The sequence below is a fragment of the Centroberyx gerrardi genome, chromosome 6 (genome assembly GCF_048128805.1).
Source record: "Centroberyx gerrardi isolate f3 chromosome 6, fCenGer3.hap1.cur.20231027, whole genome shotgun sequence".
NCBI lineage: Eukaryota > Metazoa > Chordata > Actinopteri > Beryciformes > Berycidae > Centroberyx > Centroberyx gerrardi.
This window is the reverse complement of record NC_136002.1, coordinates 14,970,569-14,988,095: the sequence shown is the minus strand read 5'-3', so window position 1 is coordinate 14,988,095 and position 17,527 is coordinate 14,970,569. Positions and strand designations below refer to the sequence as shown.

Sequence of the window (17,527 nt, the reverse complement as noted above, 5' to 3'; positions counted from 1 at the left end):
AGACTTCCTGGAATTAAAAAGCAGTCCCACAGCTCATTGGCCTGCTGAATACTGCAACACTTGTACAAAACCTGTTGAGCCTACATAGACACATCTATGACCTAAAATATACAAGGATTATAATGGCATGCTCCACCCTTTTTCATCTCTCTGCAAAGCTGCAATCTCTTTTGTGGTTGTTCATACCTGGCCACTGGGTGGTGTAGTATGCTGCTGTTTGCAGTTTTTAAATGTTTTGCATCTTCAGGAGAGTATTGTTTATGCATGCATTTTTTGCATAACCACTTGCACACATTGATGTATTGACAAAAATATGGATGTGTAAAAAATATCTTCCGAGAGGCTACATATTTTCTCGATAACAGCTGACTGTCCTCCTTGAACTAGTTTCACTGATGAGTATATTCAAACTGTGGCAATCCTTTATCATATGTGTGTGTGTTTGTGTGTGTAGTTCCTGGTGATAGCACACAGCTCTAAAGCACACAGGGTTTCTGTGCTACCCTGTGAAAGCACATAGGGTTTCTGTTTCCTCTGAGTATGCATGCTTGCTTGTGTCGTCACTGACGAAGGAAGGGAAATAAAAGCCCCGCATCAGACTTTGGGTCCATTATGGTTAAAACATTTACATTCGCTGTCTCTCTGTGGTTTATATGGAGACTAACTGTAGAGAGAGGGAGGAAGTCACAATGGAAAACAATAAAGAGCTGTAAATTTATCACTCCTCATTAGCCTGTGACAGTGTCACAGAGAGAGAGAGAGAGAGAGAGAGAGAGAGAGAGAGAAAAGGAAAGACGAAAGTGATTTGTTACCAGGAACTACCTGTAGATATTTTGTGGTATCTGTCAACAAACACACGCACACGCACACACACACACACACACACACACACACACACACACACACAAACACACACACACATACACGTGTCTCTTACCGCTCTCAGTTTCCTCGTCTATGCTCTTTGTTGCCTCCTCCCCTCTTCTACTTAGCCGGCGTTTCCTCTTCATTATTTCCCCTCCTCTGCTGTGTGTGTGTGTGTGTACTGTAACATTGTTGTTCCACCGTGCAAGAGGAGTCCTTTGGAACATGTCAGGACAGGTAAGAGATCGTATCCTTACATATCTCACCCACCACTCTTTCTCTCTATCTCTCTTTCTCATGCGCTCTCTCCCTCCTCCCTCATCTTTCTCTGTTGTGAGTTGATGTTTATCTTTATAGTTGTGTTCATGTTTTCTTCTGTGTTGTAGCTATGATACACCCATTGTCAATGAATAGAAAAGTAGGTACTGTTTATGTGACTTTTAATTTGTTTACTTAACTTGTTTGACTTTAATGTTTGACTAGTAAAGTGCATTTTTATGAGCCTGGCTCTGAGACTAGATATCCTATCTGGGTCCTGAGGCTGTGAAAGTTTAGGGAACTGCTTTGGTGTTGTGTTACCTGTGTGTCTCTAGAGCATTGTTAATCAGTCGGATGGGATTTTGTTAAGGGGTCCCTTGTGTCGGTAGCTGTCATTGAAATAAGATATTCTCTACATTAGTGATAAACTCCTCTCCTAGTTTTAATCTCAGCAGTCACTGTCAGCCATGACAGACTGGCAATTTTTGAGGTAGCAATGATGGGTAATGTGTAATGATCAAGGGTAATGAAAAGAAGTACTGGAAAAACTGCTTTTCTACATTGCCTTGAAATGATGTGTGTATGTACGTATCATGTACATTGCTGTGTTTCACTGCAAGGACCTAGATTGCTGCTGGTCCTACGGACAAAAGCACTGCAGTTTGCGTGTTTGAGACCAAAAAAGACCAAGAGGCCCTGCAGTAAAGAAATGTGCTCACTTACAATGCCTCTCATCAGTGAACACCATATGACTAATAGGTCCATTAGCTATTGTCAGCTGCTCTTACTGTGTGTCTTAGGTTAAAACACAGAAATATGCACACACACACACACACACACACACACACACACACACAGTGTGGCAGGAGAAAGGAAGGGTGATTGTTTCTTCAACCTAATGACGTCTGTGAGCTAGCAGAGAGCAGGTTAAATATAGTGTCTAGCTAGCAGTCCTCTCTCAGCACTCTTCCTCTGAGAAAAAGGAGGAACTGTCAACAGGTCAGTTTCCCTTCATTGTGGGACTTTTTTTGGTTTATTGTCAAAGAACTAATGAATAGCTTATATCATATTATCCAAGGACTCATGTTTAATTTAAAGCATGGGTGCTTCAACTTTTTTCAGAAAAAGATTAGTTTCTCATGATGGAACCTAGGCTCGTGAAAAATATCAGAACTTCAGAATCCTGAAGAACCACTTAAATTAAAACTAATACTAGAGTCTATACTACAGTCTGTTTCTGTCCCCTTTCACACATGCAGCCTGTTCCGTAAATGTAACGGCACGCCGTCATGTGTGAGAAGGAACCGGTGTCAAAATGCCAGTAAATCAGTTCTGACAATTTCACTGCTCAAGATGTTGTAACGTTACTAGTAAAGTTATTCTAAACCTAATTTCCGGGAAATGACAACAGTGGAATTTAACAGTATTGCCAGTATTGTGTGAATGGTAGCATTACGTTAAAAAAGTGGAAAGGCATGTCTTGTGTGAACAACAGAAACTGCTACCTTTGCCGGAAAAATTTAAATGGAGAATCATTTGCTTATAGCATACTGTTCAAATCGTCAGGTATAGCTCATAGCCTACATGACAAAGTTAGGTCGTAGTTTTAAGTGAGGTGCACAGCTTAGCATCCCTAACAATGTTCAATATTCTGAATGGTGTAGACCAGGCCTGGGTCAAATAGTATTTGCAAGTAATTCTGAGGGTTTGTTCTTGGATTACCATCTTGGAAAACCAACTGGGTAGAGGTTTACTGCAACAGGACAATCCAGATAGGATCAAGCAAGTTGTCAGTCACAGAAAAGTACATTTAAATTGACTTTCAGATACTTTTCTGTGATTGCTTAAACTTTCTGAAACTTGTCTTATTGCCCTATGTGGCAAGCCCCTTCCATCTGGCACCTAAGTAGGCTAAAACAATCCATTAAAAAGTGTTTGCAAATACTATTTGACCCATTATTTATACATTTTTAGAGATATATTGAAGATTTGTTGGTAAGCAAAGTGACATATTCCATGGCATATTGTGTACAGTGTGTTAGTCTGTTTTGGATTTCATCTCAAGCTAAGAGAGCCATGTGGTGCGTATAACATCCCTTAATTCCCGTTGTCCTTGCAAGTATAAATAGCAATCATTGTGGCTGAAAAGAGAAGGAAATTGACAGAAGAGGAGGGAAAAAAAGAGGAACTTTCACAATACTGGGTGAATAGAAAGCAGGCTTGTGTTCACTTTAGACTTCCCCACAAACATAATATATATGTATAAATGTAAATTGTATGTATGTGTAGGTTGCACATACATATGCGTGTATATATGTGTGTATGTCAGATGAGAGATGAAACTTTATTGATCCCTATGGGGAAATTTATGTACGTGTGTGTCTGAGAGCAAAATGGATAGTTGAGTCGATGGACAAACGGTGTGCTTGATGTGTGTTTGTTGGGTGGGATAGATGGACAGATGAGGAAGTAAGTAAGTACTGAGTAATTGAGACTTGGATGTGGTAATGGTTTGTGTACCAGTGTGTGATTCCCGTCTAATGTCTAGCCCACTGACTGTGTGCGTGCGTGCACGTGTGTGTTTGTTAGGGTTGTACAATATGGGGAAAAAAATCATATTGCAATATTTCAGTCGTGTGTGTGGGCTCACTGTGTGTATGTGTGGGTAATGCACTGTGCGTGTGTATGGCTGTGTTTAGAAGGGATCCAGAGGTATGCCGTGTTTACATGGTAATGGTATCTTCCAGTACGAGGCAGGTTTAGACATGCTGCTGATAACCGAAGTTAGAGGTAGAAAGAGAGAGGCAGAGGCAGCAGCAGGAGAATAGACGCACTTCAGCTTTGACGGTTCTAGAATGAATTCTGGAACTGTTCTGGAAGGACTAGGGCTCTAGAACAGAACGGTTGAGCTGTTGGCACACGGGCAGCGATGTGGACCAAGTCAGGTGTAGCCAGCACAGTTAGCCACTGCCGTCTCAAGGGTTGCCGTCTCTTGAGGGTACAGACTCCTGATTCTATGTACAAAGAATATAATCTGTTTTTATTGAGCGAATCCAGATTTTTCTTTTTCTTCATGCAGTTCTTAGGGAGTTCTGCACAGCTTTGACGACTGCAACTTGACTTTGTCCGTCGTAGTAGCTGCCTGGAGTAAAAACCTAAGTTTCGTTTTTTAGTATTTACTATGGAGTGAGAGGAGAAGAGAAGACAGGAGTGAGAAAAGGAGGAGAGGAGAAAGGCATTCGTCCCAAGCAAAGAATGTATAGAATCAGCCGTCTGTTTGGGATTTTCACTCGACCTCTCGTTACCATGGTGACCGAGGACTCCTCTCCTGCTCTCCATCCTTCCTCTGTTCAGCTGTCCTCTACCCCTCCTTCCCTCAGCCCTCCTTGCAGCAAGACCGTTGATGCAGCAAGACCGGCCGTTGATGAGACGCAGATGGAGCCAACTCCGCACGTCCCGCCCCGCATCAGGACGTCCCAGACACTGGAGAACACGCAAGAAAACGCGCAACAGCCAGCACACTCCGACACGCAGCCGGCTCTGCCTGCTAGGAGGGTCCCCCAGCCTCCTGTTGAGATCAGTGAGTACACACTGAGGAATTTACCACTAAATCATCATAACCTTCCTCTGCCTTCCTTTCTGTGGTTCAAAGAACTGTGGGTATTTTTCTTTTTTTGGAGGGGGGAGTGGATGCATTAAAGCTTTGTCAAAATATAAAGAGGATAGAGACAGGGGATGACATGTAACATACAGTATGTTATGATGAGTTAGACTTGAACCCATGACATTGTGATCATCAGAATCAGAATTGCTCTTATTTGCCAAGTACAACTGGTGCACAGGGAATGGGACCTGATTAATTAGTGCTGACACAAGAAAGTTACACAGTACAGGACTGACACGCTCTGTGCAGGATCAAAACTTAATGGGACCTCACGTATTGTTCTAACAAGCCTGCTGTATGGGCATATGGTGCATGCCCCATTGTGCTGATCAACTTGTGTATCTGCTCTGTTTAGGAAGGCTAAAAGGGGTACATGGAGGGGGAAACACATTGGGAAGGTTAATGGTGGGACTTCCTATTTGTGCGGTGCTATTTTCCACAGATACTAGAGGGCAAAGCGTTAATATCTACACCAGGGCAATTCAACTGTGTGCCTTGGAGGCCCGAGTGGATGCAGGTTTTCATTCCAACAAAAGGCTACACCAGGTGATTTCACTGATTGCTGTCGTCTTTGGTTGGAATGAAAACCTGCATACACTCAGCCCTCCATGGCACGCGGTTGAATACTCCTGATCTGCACCATCTCTGGGAAGTAGAAAACTCGACTTTCTTCTCTGTGCTAATAAGGAAGTCTTTCCTCCAGTCCCATCCTTAGATCAGTGAGTCCACACTAAAACACTAAATCTAGTCTATCCTGTCTGTTTTATTAATACCTAAAGTAGCACACGGACAAATATATTACAACGTGATTTCATAATCTGTGTCCTGTAAGGTAAATCGAGGTGCCGGGGTGGTTTGACCAGTTGTTGCACATGCCATGGACTTGAGACTGAATTAACTAAAATCCATGCTGATGCTTGACCTAAATTTGTCTGCACATTCAGTCCCTGCTCCCAATAGAGTCTCAATAGCTTAGCCGCGATAGTTTCACCAGGAGAATTTGTTATATAATGCTTTTCAGAAGGAAGCCAAACCAACTGTTTTCCATGCTATCAAGGATGACTGCAGTCACTCAACAGTAGCCTTTGCCCGAATGTGCTTAATAGCATAAAAACAGCCTCTCTACATGTCATGTAAAAGCTGACTATTAAATTAGATGAAACAGAGTCCATCCTCAGCTCTGTTACAATAGGAATGCATTTGATTGTATCATTCTGTTTTTGTCTTTTTGCTCTACTGAACATACAGTAGGGTATCTGTCAGTGTCTGTGGGTGTGCACACGTACACAGTATCTTTCTCTCCCAAACCAAACAGTTTCCACGTAATATTGTTCAACCTGTCCTACATTGCCTGAGGGAATATGGCTCTGACTCTACCTTAGACTTAATACTTGTTATTTAGAGGCACAACCTGAAGGACTAGTTGCTGTGGGAGTCCTACACACTGACACACTAAGGTGTTTTCCCCAGACCATTCTGTTACTATGTGCACAGAGTAACCTGGCTATTGACCATACTCTGGTTAAGATTTGGCTTAAGCTGTTTACTTGCACCATTGATAACCTGCGATTGAGTATCCATGTAGCCATGAATAAACCAAACCCACAGACAGAACAAACCGCCAGCAGAAAAGTATTAAAAGCTCTGGCAACTTCTCCCTCCCTCTTTGACTGAGCAATAGGTTTCTTCTAATACAACAGAAAGAGTTTGCACAGATGGCGAAAAGCAAAAATGAAAGAAATAAGATGACATAAATATGATGTTTACATACGCTGACTTAAAACCAGATTACTTGACTAACCAAGGTTAAGAGTGGAATTCTCCACGCATGTAAAAATGGCCAATGATTCAAAATCTTTTGTTGTTATAGGAAAGGAATTTCCTACTTGGAGATTGAGAATGTACTGCTGCTACTGTTGTTCTACTTAAAGGAAAATTCCACCCTTGGATACTCTTACACTGTTATATATCATCAATCTGTGATGTTCAATACGTTCCAGGAGTTATTTTGTCATGACGTGTTGTAATTTACCTTTGTGTTGTACCCACTTTCCCTCAACCTGCCTTGTCTACTTCAATTAGTGGTTTTCTAAATTTCCCAGAATGCCTTCCAACAACCCCAGGGAACAGGTGTGAACTTGTTCCATTAGCTGTGGGTTGTATCAGAGACGGTTTAGAAACGAGACGGCGCAACTGCGAGTCATTTCCTGTATCTGTGTCATGTGGGTTTCGCCACTGCCCCGCCCCTTTAGGAGACTAGCGGCAGGTCCTGAGTCTATTCACTCCAATGGGAGAAGTCAATGTGAGCACAGATTATGACCGATTATTTCGCCCCATAGTCACCGAAGTAAATATTGGACCCATTTTTCACAAGCCACATATCTTCCGAACATTCTGACACTAAAATGGCATTTTTCAGACAGACAAATCAGGAGAAAATTTACTTTGTTCGAGACCTGTCTCTGTCTCAGCAACACACTCTTGCGAGATCTGGCAACATCATCATATATCCAGTCGGTCTGGTTTCACTGCAGTGCTGCCGACGTCGCTTTCCAACTGGATAAACAGAAATTTAAAGGGACTTATACGTGAAACCATGAATTAAAAGTTAAAACTGAAATAAAACTTGTGTTTCTTTCTCCACAAGACGTTCACAACACTTTCAAACGAGGTGGGGGGATGGGGGGGAGAGGTGACCATGCCCACTTAGGAGACAGGAAGTGTATACCATTTCATACCATTGGCGCAGCTTGTAATGCGTCATCTTGTGTGTATAGAGCATCTTTGGTTGTATGTGACTGGAGTAAAGTTAGCTTGATATTGAATTTTGGCTATTCTGTGGATATATTTTCTCAAATATTGAAACCAGTGTTTGTAAATTGTTATTCCTCTTCCAGTAATTACAAATATATTCATCAATATGGTTTTATTTGTTTACTTTATTTATTGAAGGTGGAATATCCACTGAATATCCAATATTAAGTTAACTCCAGTTTTTGCGTGTAGGTGGAGAGAGGAATAATATAGTGCTAGCTGTTGAAGAAAAAGTGAGAGCAAACCACAACATGTCCTGTGGCTGTGTTGCATTCTGGTCTATTGAGGCTACTGTGGGTGGAGAAATTGGTCTCTCTGTGTCTTCTATGATGGATTTTTCCTGTATGGTTGTTGAACGTCGGTACAAATGAAAGAAGAAAGAAAGAAGCCCTTGCTCTTAGATTCTGAGGGACTTACACCAAAACCTAACGTTAACCATTGAAGGTTTCGAAAATTTTCTCCTAAAATTTCTCCTATTGAATTCCATTGTAGCTGTGCTGGAAATATCTTGATGTGACATCATGGCGTCTACATTTGGCCAGTTATCAACAGAATAAGAAAAATGCATCACCAAACAACAAAATGGACCTAGGATTGCATGGTTCATTGCCAGTGTCTGTTTTTTACAGTGTTAAAGTGTTTTAGGGTGGATTCTTCCTTTAAACCTGCCTTTCTTCTTTCTTTCTCTGTTCTCACCTGCTAACCCTAACCCCTCGCTCTCGCTCTCGCTCTCTCTCTCTCGCTCTTTCAGGGTCAGGCTCAGTCGATGATAATTCTGATGACTATGAGGATCCAGACTTGTTTTACCCTACTGTCCATCCAGTGAACGCACCAGACAGGGTAAGAGTGTGTAGAGTGAATGAGTGAATCTTTGTTTAAATGTCTGCTACTTCTTTATTCCTGCCTCCTGCATACAGTGAGTGACAGCTGTCTCATCCAACAGGATATGTTCCTGCCTGTGCCCGGGCAGCCAAAGAGGCGGTACAACTCTTTATGCAGCGATGATGAGCTGCTGGATGATGACGAGCCAAACGCCAACTAGTGAGTCACGCATGACCACACATACCCAGAAACACACTCTTAAGACAAGCTGTAGAATAATGATGAACCAATTAGCAACCATTGAGTCACACTTGACTCTGGTGACCTTCATTATTATTCATTACATTGCTCCAGGGTGAAGCTGTGTTTTTGAGTGCTCACTAGTGATCAGACATCTTTCTTGACCTTAAACCAGAAGAATTGTTTTCAAGTTTTTTTTCACATGGAACTAAACATTTTCACACAAAACCCAAGCCCAAGCCTCCTTTTTTTCCAGGGCCTTGTGCAAGCTAATATAATGTATAATTACTCTGCGTTTAGTATTTTGTTCATGTTAACATACATTACTTATGCTTTAGTAGTCTTTGGCATTTATCTGTAAATAAATCTGTAAATATCTATCTCGCTAGTGTAGTTTTTTCATTGCACTTGTGTATACAGTTGTTTGTATCTCCAGACAAACGTGTTTAGCATACAATTTCCAGATCTACTTTCATCCAGTCGATGAAACTAGATGGTCAAGTACATCTGGGCTTTCCACATGACACAGTAGCGGCCCAGCGTCCGGACTCTGGACTTGCAGACTGAGCTCTCATGGACTTTGGCAGACGTCACCGACATGTTCAGCATAGTGCGTGATAACGAGAGTGTGAGAGGGTTTGAAATAGTATCAAAAGGAGAAACGAGACAGGCCTGATGACATCATATGTTGCCTTGGATACAGTGACGCTGCTGTCTCATATGGAAAGCCCAGATGTACTTGACCATCTATTTTCATCGATCAAATGATAACAAATCTGGAAATCTGTATACACACATGCAATAAAACACTACACTAGCAAGATAGATATTTACATTTACAGATAAACATTTTCTTGATAAAGTAAAATTATTAACATGGTTAGAATCTGTTTTTGACCAATCGGCTTGTTGTTGTTGTACAAGGTAAATACTGTAGATATGCAGTGCAAACTGGAGTGCACTCCTATAGTGTCTCATGTTACAATTAACATTGTAAGAAATCAGCTTTTATCAACAGTCTTTTGCAACCATTGTAAGTGCACGATGTGAAATTTGATCCCAGAGGAATCTTGATTTGAATGGGTATGCCCCGTTCTGTATCTGCTCCAGTTCTGTGCTGCTAGTCCATGTTGATTTGAATAGGAATGCCTGTTCTACTGTATTGTGTGCTGACTTGAATTCCAGAAATTGGCAGAGTGACGCACCTTGCTTCTGGCTCTGTCTTAATCATTTGTGGGTAAATTGTGAAACTAATCCCATATTATTATCTAGAGGCAACTTCCCCTTACTTTTATAAAGATGCAACATGTGACCAGCTGATGATGAAGCATTGACTGGAACCTCTACGCTCAGAGTTAGAATGGCTTATAACAAGACTTTTTATTACGGCCAGTGACTGTCTGCATCGATCTGAATAATTGACTGAAAAATGACTAATCTGACTGAAACTTCAAAGTGACGGCTGTGTTCGTACCCATGTAGACGGTGAATCCAACACAAAAGTTCAACTATTTTTGTTACAGCCTTATAGTAAATCTAGTCAGCAACTGGCCTCTTGTTTCATATTACTGTCAGTATATCCACTACCTAAAATTAGATGAAAACTACCACTGAAACAGAAACTCATCGTTGGTGTTGTGCTGAAACCTCGAGTTAATAAATCTGGGATCCATGGAGACACTAAATTTATGCAGCTTGGTTCCCTGGCTGTAGTTTGAAATCAATAACCACAATCTGAAATATATGGTATATTGCAATAGTAGATGGGCATCTAGTTTGTTTTAGAAAGACATTATTGTCTTTGTGTGGCATACTATAGCAAACATTGCTTACCGTGTGTGTGCTTGTGTGCCTTTGTATTTATTTCTGTGTATCCCAGTGAGTCATGGCAGGACTACGGGCTCAGCACGCTGCAGGGCAGTGTCTACCTGCCAGCCACGGGCAGACTGGCTTCACCCACCAAAGATGAAGACCCCCATCACTCCACTGTCATCAAGATGGGCTGGCTGGACAAGAACCCACCACAGGGGTATGGATGGAAACACACACAAACACACACACACACACACACACACACACACACAGGCTGGGGATAACCATCACTACACATTAAAAAACATTGCACACGTTGTTGTCTCCAATTCTGCACCTGATTTACTGATATCTGTCATGTATATGACTTCAGCACTATCTCAAGTTTTGACAACACATGAAACATGGCACCAGGTCAAAAAAAAAATATGAAAGTAGACCATTTAATAGCATTCCTAGGGTGACAGTACACCAAGAGCTGTCTCCCCATTTCCCTGTTCATACATTGGTTTATTTGGTTTCAAATAATTTTGTCCAGTAGGCCAAGGTATTGTTTGATTGTGTTTGGGGTTTTTTTACCTGAGAAACAACAAACTATTTCATAAGTTTCATGATTTGGCTGACTTGACTATTTCATGTAATGATATTTTGTTAAAAAAAAAAAAAAAGATGGAACGTTCAGTTTCACTGGCTGAAGTGGTAAATATGTGCCCGACTCGCCTGACTTATTTATGCTTTGGAAATAAAGGAAACATTTTTTTTCTATCATTGTAAACTATTTTCTCACTTTAATTTAGTTTTTTTCCACTAGATAAATTGTGATCCCTATTTGATCAAAATATATATTTGTTTCTATTTCAATGCACATCACAATTGATACTTTTGTATTTGTAAGCAGATACTGTCTGGCTCTTATACACTCTTTGACACTACCTCTGTGTGTGTGTGTGTGTGTGTGTGTGTGTGTGTGTGTGTGTGTGTGTGTGTGTGTGTGTGTGTGTGTGTGTGCACAGGGCTCTCTATTACCAGAGACGATGGGTAAAGCTAGATGTTGACTACCTGAGATACTTTGACAATGACAAGGTAACAACGCACACATAACTAACTAACTAATAACTCACTTCTACAAACACACACTCATTCATCCACATACATTACATATGTATCTGTTTAACTAAGTTGTGTGTGTGTGTGTGTGTTCCAGGAGTTGTACTCTAAGCGATTCATCTCAACAGCCTTCATCACTAATGTGACCAGTGTGGGAGAGCTGAAGTTTGAGGTCGTCACACACAACCGCACCTTTCTCTTCAGGGCTGAGAGTGAAGGTCTATTTTGTGTGTGTGTGTTTGTGTGTGTGTGTGAATGTGAAGCTCATCTGTGTGTGCATAAAAATATTTGAGTGTAATAATATCTGTTAGTGCATACATACATTTGTGTATATAATCATATATGTTGGTACATGCATATATTTTGGATGTGCATGCACGCGCTCATGGCCTGTGTATGCATACATGTATGTCTCACTACATATACATCCAGCTGAGAGAAACGACTGGGTGGCGGTTCTGCTGGACTGCACCAGGGGGCGCCAGCGGAGCAGCACACTGACCCCTGGTTCACCTTTGACCCGGGACTATCAGGGCTATCTGGAGCTCAGAGGGTTGCGCTCCAAGCTCTATACTGTTGTCGCAGCAGATAAGGTCCTCCTCTACAAAAACATGGAGGTAGGGGCTGTGTGTGTGTGTGTGTGTGTGTATTTCCACTAAACATATTTAAAAAAAAAAAAAATCAATTTGATTGTGCATTTTGTAATTTGTATTTGGCAAAACACTATGTTGAAGAGATTTTGAAGAGACTTTTTAATAAGGAAGGGCATTTCCCTTTTTAAAACTGTACGAAAAGCTATATTCAGTGATGAAAAAGCATTTGCTGATCTTGTGGATACTTTACACTTTTCCAAGCTAAAAGACATTGTGGTGTCTCTCAGTTTTGTCAACCTCATTTTTTAAAACTTTGCATAAAGCAATAGATACAATTTTGTTTGCCTGTAAGTATTCAGCTATCATTGCACCTTGCTGCATACATTTACATGTTAATGAGGAAAACCAGATTTTCTTGAAACTACTATATAGTCCTTAATTCTTTAAGATATGGAGTTCATATTAATAACATCCATGTTATGTGAGAAGCCACATAACCAGAATAATTTTAATAATCATTTGACCAAAGTTCGGACACTTTGAATCACTGAGTTAATGGCTGCTGTTTCTCCAGGACTTCCGTATAGGAGTGGGCATCACGTCCATCGAGATGAACGTAGGAAACGTTAAAGACACCGACAGACGCAGCTTCGACCTCACCACACCCTACCGCATATTCAGGTATGCACACACATGTATACATACACACACTCTCTGTCTCTCTTTCATGCACACACACCCACATACACACACTTAAACTCACACTTGTGTCGGTTGTGGAGCCATGTACTGTAAGTGTCCTGCACATACACATGCATTCATATACACACAGTCTGGCACATATTCAAGCTTGATTATGACTTTTCTCTCCTCAGCAATGGGTTCTGTTTTACAAAATAATTTAAGTGCTTGGATAATCATTGTTCCATTGTAATTCAATGGAGGAGTTGACCTTAGTGCTAAGATGCTCATGGGAAACTGGGTCCTGCCGTTTTACTGAGAACTCCATCATCCATCTGACTGAGAGACCTCAGCTGGATACCAATGGAGAATGTGAAAAGGCCATTGTGTGTGTGTGTGTGTGTGTGTGCGCGCACGCGGCTGAAGAAGAGTGAGAGAGATGTGTGTGCGGGAGTGCGTGTGTTTGTGTGGTGTGTGTGTGGTCTTTTGGCTCACACTCCACAGCCTGCAGTGAGAGAGCTCAGCTTGACAGGATGGGAAAGTCTGAAAAGACTTGTGTATTTGTATAAGAGTTGGACTGTGTGTGTGTGTGTGTGTGTGTTTCTATGCCTGTATCTGTATTTTGGTTTGTGTCTATGGTGTATTTGCGTCTAGAATTTGAGAAAGGAGGTAAAGAGTTTGTGTGTGTGTGTGTGTGTGTGTGTGTGCGCATGCGTATGTATAGAAGAGTTTGAGACTGTTATGTGTGTAGAGTCATCTGAGAAGTGTGTGTGTGTGTGTATTTGAAAGAGAGAAAGAGCCCACATGTCGTGTGACGGATTAGAAGAGGAAAGATCTAGACACGAGGGTCTGCGTCAAGCCACAAGTCTGTCTGTGTGTGTGTGTTCTGTATTTGTGGTTTCCAGTGTGTGACTGCTCCGTTTTTAGCAAAAAGAGAGCAGAGTAAGAGTCATTTCTCAGTGTGTTTATGAGAGCGCACACACACACACACACACACACACTAGCTCCATCTTTCTCAGTTCTGTCACTCTGTAGTTGGCAATGACACCGTCATGTCGGCGTTAACTCTGGGCCGTGTGTGTGTCTCTGTCCGCAGTTTCATAGCAGAGTCAGAGCAGCTCAAGGAGCAGTGGGTGGAGGTGATGCGCGATGCTATAGGTGAGGCCCTGTCCAATAGTGAGGTGGCAGAGCGGATCTGGGCGGAGCCGAGCAACGGTTGCTGTGCCGACTGCGGGGCTGCCAAGCCGGAATGGGCTGCCATCAATTTGTGTGTGGTGGTCTGCAAACGATGTGCAGGTTTGTATCTGTGTGTGTGTACAGTATGTTTGTGGGTGTTTGTGGTGTGTGTATCTTTGTGAATGTTTTCTGCTTGAATTTTGACATTCACTGTATTGTCATTAGCACTTTTATGAGTATCAACAATGTCATATGTGATTCTCTGTCGTGTCATGAACGTTCACCGGCCATGTAAATTTTACTGCTTGCTATGGCTTGGCTGTTAATTAAAAGTCTGGGCTACTTCAAAGTTGCATAGTGAAAGTGAATGAATGGATTTAAATACAAATTGGAAACATCTAGCTGCTAGACCTGCAGGGGCACATTTGTGGGCCACTTAACTATCTCTGGGTGTAGGGATATGTGATTTTAATGATTTGTTACTTGTGTGTGTGTGTGTGTGTGTGTGTGTGTGTGTGGGTGGGTATGTGTGTGTGTATGTGTGTTTCAGGAGAACACAGAGGTCTGGGGCCCAGCATCTCTAAGGTTCGCAGTCTGAAGATGGACAGGAAAGTCTGGACAGAGGAACTCATACAGGTAAACACACATGCACACACAGTTTCCCCTGAATTTTGAAGAGACCTAGGTGGTTATTGCATTGGTGGGGTGTTTTTTATGTAGTGACAGGAATAAACATAAGGCTATTGAAACCCATTCTGCAGCCCAAAGAGAAGATGAGCTACTTTTGGAAATTATTCAGCTGCCTAAAGACAGGGAAAGATGCACATTTATGTTGACAGAAAAAAACACATAGGTGGACCACCTTAGAGTTTTATAATACGTACTATGCACACACAATCCTACCCTCCTTAATATTGAAACATTTCCCTTCACCTGTGATGCAGGTGTTCCTGTTGCTAGGCAACGAACGGGTCAACAGTTTCTGGGCGGCTAACGTTCCGCCCAGCGAGGCTCTGACGCCTTCTAGCTGCAGCGAGGAGAGACGGCGCTTCATCTCCAACAAATACCGTCAGGGCAAATACAGGAAGTACCACCCACTCTACGGTAACCAGAGAGAACTCAACAACGTAAGGAGAAACTGCTCTTCTGTTTTCTCTGTTTTATTTATGCTATCCTCAGTTTTGGCTTGGAGCCTTCACATCGTGTGTATTTTCTTTAGTTCATTAAAGAAAGGCCTGCCATACACAGGCAGCATGTAGAGGCAATGGAGATGGGCAGTTTTGCCAACCATTATGAACAAATCATTTTTAATACGTTTTTCCTTTTAGTCGATTGTGTTAACTTAATTCATTTATTTCCCATTTTCTAACACCTATAGCTGCTGAATGTAACATTGCCCATCACCACTGCCACACAGTGCAGTTCCCCAAGGATTTTTTCTAGCTGTGGTGCGCATGTGTTTCACAGGGGTTCTCAGGTTTACCTATGACTTCTGCACACACAAACACACACACACACACACTTGTATACTAAGACCATGAGTAAGATCCAAAACTTGAAAAACTGGCTACAAATATGTATTTTAGTGTTATCAGTGTTGATTCTTGTACTGACATCCCAAATAAATACATGAATAAATAAATAAGTTGTACTTAGGAAGTGAGCATTTAATCTTTTGGGGATTTTAAGCAAGCACTTGTACAAGCTCATCTGAAAATGATGAATACATTGTTTCACATCACCCCTATCAATGAAAATGACCTAGCCAGTTACTTCTGCCGTTCTGTAGCAGGCTGTTTCAGGCGAGCTACCTTGTAACTTAACCTCATAGCGGGGCATCCAAGACATTGATTTGTACGTATGATCCCACCGAAGTTGCAATGTAAGGTACAAGCTAGTGTATGAACAGCTCAGTACGCTAATCACAATAATAACAACAATTCCATTGTTTGATGTCTTTTTTAAAAATATTTATTTTAAAGCTTTTCTTTATACAATGGGAAGAACAAACAGAAACAACCAACGAGCAAAACCGATACACAATGTTTTTGTCAGCAGGAGTTGATGATTCAAAGCGAAAGTAAATGAATCCCGGGCAGCGTGAACCCAGCTGTCATTCAGTTTCATGTCCTGATATGAACAACGGCTTTCAAAAGAACAATGTTCTGCTGATTCTAGGGTAGAGGAATTGATCAATTCAGCCTAGCAATTACTGTGGGTTTTTAGTAATGTAGATTTCAAACTTCTGTGAGCTAATGGTCCGTTTGCCTCTGAGTAGCTTATGTTTGCAAAACTCATGTCACAGCAGCGGAGCAAGGTATTCGGCTGCGGCCTCTATGTAGGGGAAACGCTGCGTCCAGGCATTACATTTAAACAGAGGCACTCTCAGGGTGGACAACCAGGCCGGCTGTCCTTGGTTCTGGTCCTAGGAGGAGCCCAAAGTTATAGGTCACAAGTAGGACCCATGTGGACATTTTTTGGAAATAGCTAGGATTGAAGGTCACACATTGCGTCCTTGCTGTGCTCCAGTGCGCGAGAGGTGAATGTCTCAGTGTTTCAGGGTCTGGTTGGGTCACTAATTAGCTACTTAACCCACTTACTGCAAACAATGCAGGCTGCTCACACACTCTCTGTGTGTGTGACTGACTCACAGCTAGCACCTGACTGTGAGTGCTATTTTTCCTCCCTCAAGTAGTTAAGATTGCCAGATGCGTATGTGTATATGGTGAGTGTTAGTCACTGTTTTTGGGATGTGCAGCAAGAAATACAGGAAGTTTTCTTATTGTACACACACACACACACACACACACACACACACACACACACACAGCATGTTTCGGCCTATAAACAGTCTTTGTTCTGCTACTGGCCTCTCTTCTTTATTCAGTCCTCCTCCACACTGTTCATCTCTTTCCCCCGGTGCACTCTCTCTCCTCTCTCTCTCCTCTATCTCTCCTCACTCTCTCAAACTCTCTCTCAGGAATGTGATCTTTCAGGTTTTTTTTCATGATTTTGGGTCTATTTGAGCATACAGCTCCACTTCATTTCAAACAGGAGATTACTGTTGTGCTGCTTTTCCCGCTTTTCTGTGTTCCTGATCAAATCCTCTTAAGCTCTGACTCACTCTCTCTCCACTTGGGTATATCATAAGACATATAGGCTCTGCTGTGTGTTTACGTTAACTATGCAGTTATGTAAAGAGGCAAGAAAAATGGCCTAGGAGACTGACAGTGTGGCAGTGTAAGTGTGAGAGGGAGAGAGAAACGGTGAGACAATATGTGCTTATGAGACAAAAGTTTGTCTATAAGCAAAAGAGAGAGAAAAAAAGTGTCTTCGGGGCACATGTAGGTTTGTTTATCTAGTCCTGCCTTTTCTCCCTCTCCTTCTCTGTCTCCCTCTCTCTGCATGTGACATCATTACTCGCTGCTTTAGCTGGAATGTGCTGTAACCCCGCCCCTCCTCCTCTCCCCTCCTCCTCTCCTCCTCCTCCTCTTCT

The 17,527-nt window shown here is 42.0% G+C and overlaps 1 protein-coding gene across 3 annotated transcripts in view; it reads left to right on the top strand.

Annotated features, from left to right (window-relative positions):
* The first annotated feature begins 1,037 nt into the window (after positions 1-1,037).
* The window catches only part of arap1 (ArfGAP with RhoGAP domain, ankyrin repeat and PH domain 1), a 44,659-nt gene continuing 28,169 nt past the window's right edge, over positions 1,038-17,527 (top strand). For 2 of the 3 annotated variants that reach the window (XM_078284015.1, XM_078284014.1), the window contains exons 1-11: positions 3,926-4,702; positions 8,352-8,440; positions 8,544-8,641; positions 10,542-10,691; positions 11,488-11,557; positions 11,679-11,799; positions 12,014-12,198; positions 12,749-12,855; positions 13,952-14,151; positions 14,582-14,667; positions 14,976-15,158. In XM_078284015.1, coding sequence (XP_078140141.1) covers positions 4,378-4,702; positions 8,352-8,440; positions 8,544-8,641; positions 10,542-10,691; positions 11,488-11,557; positions 11,679-11,799; positions 12,014-12,198; positions 12,749-12,855; positions 13,952-14,151; positions 14,582-14,667; positions 14,976-15,158 — 1,614 coding nt within the window. In that variant the 5' untranslated portion in view covers positions 3,926-4,377. Of the gene's footprint in view, positions 1,102-3,925; positions 4,703-8,351; positions 8,441-8,543; positions 8,642-10,541; positions 10,692-11,487; positions 11,558-11,678; positions 11,800-12,013; positions 12,199-12,748; positions 12,856-13,951; positions 14,152-14,581; positions 14,668-14,975; positions 15,159-17,527 lie in introns of those variants that run through there. The other variant, XM_078284016.1, reaches the window with a different exon arrangement.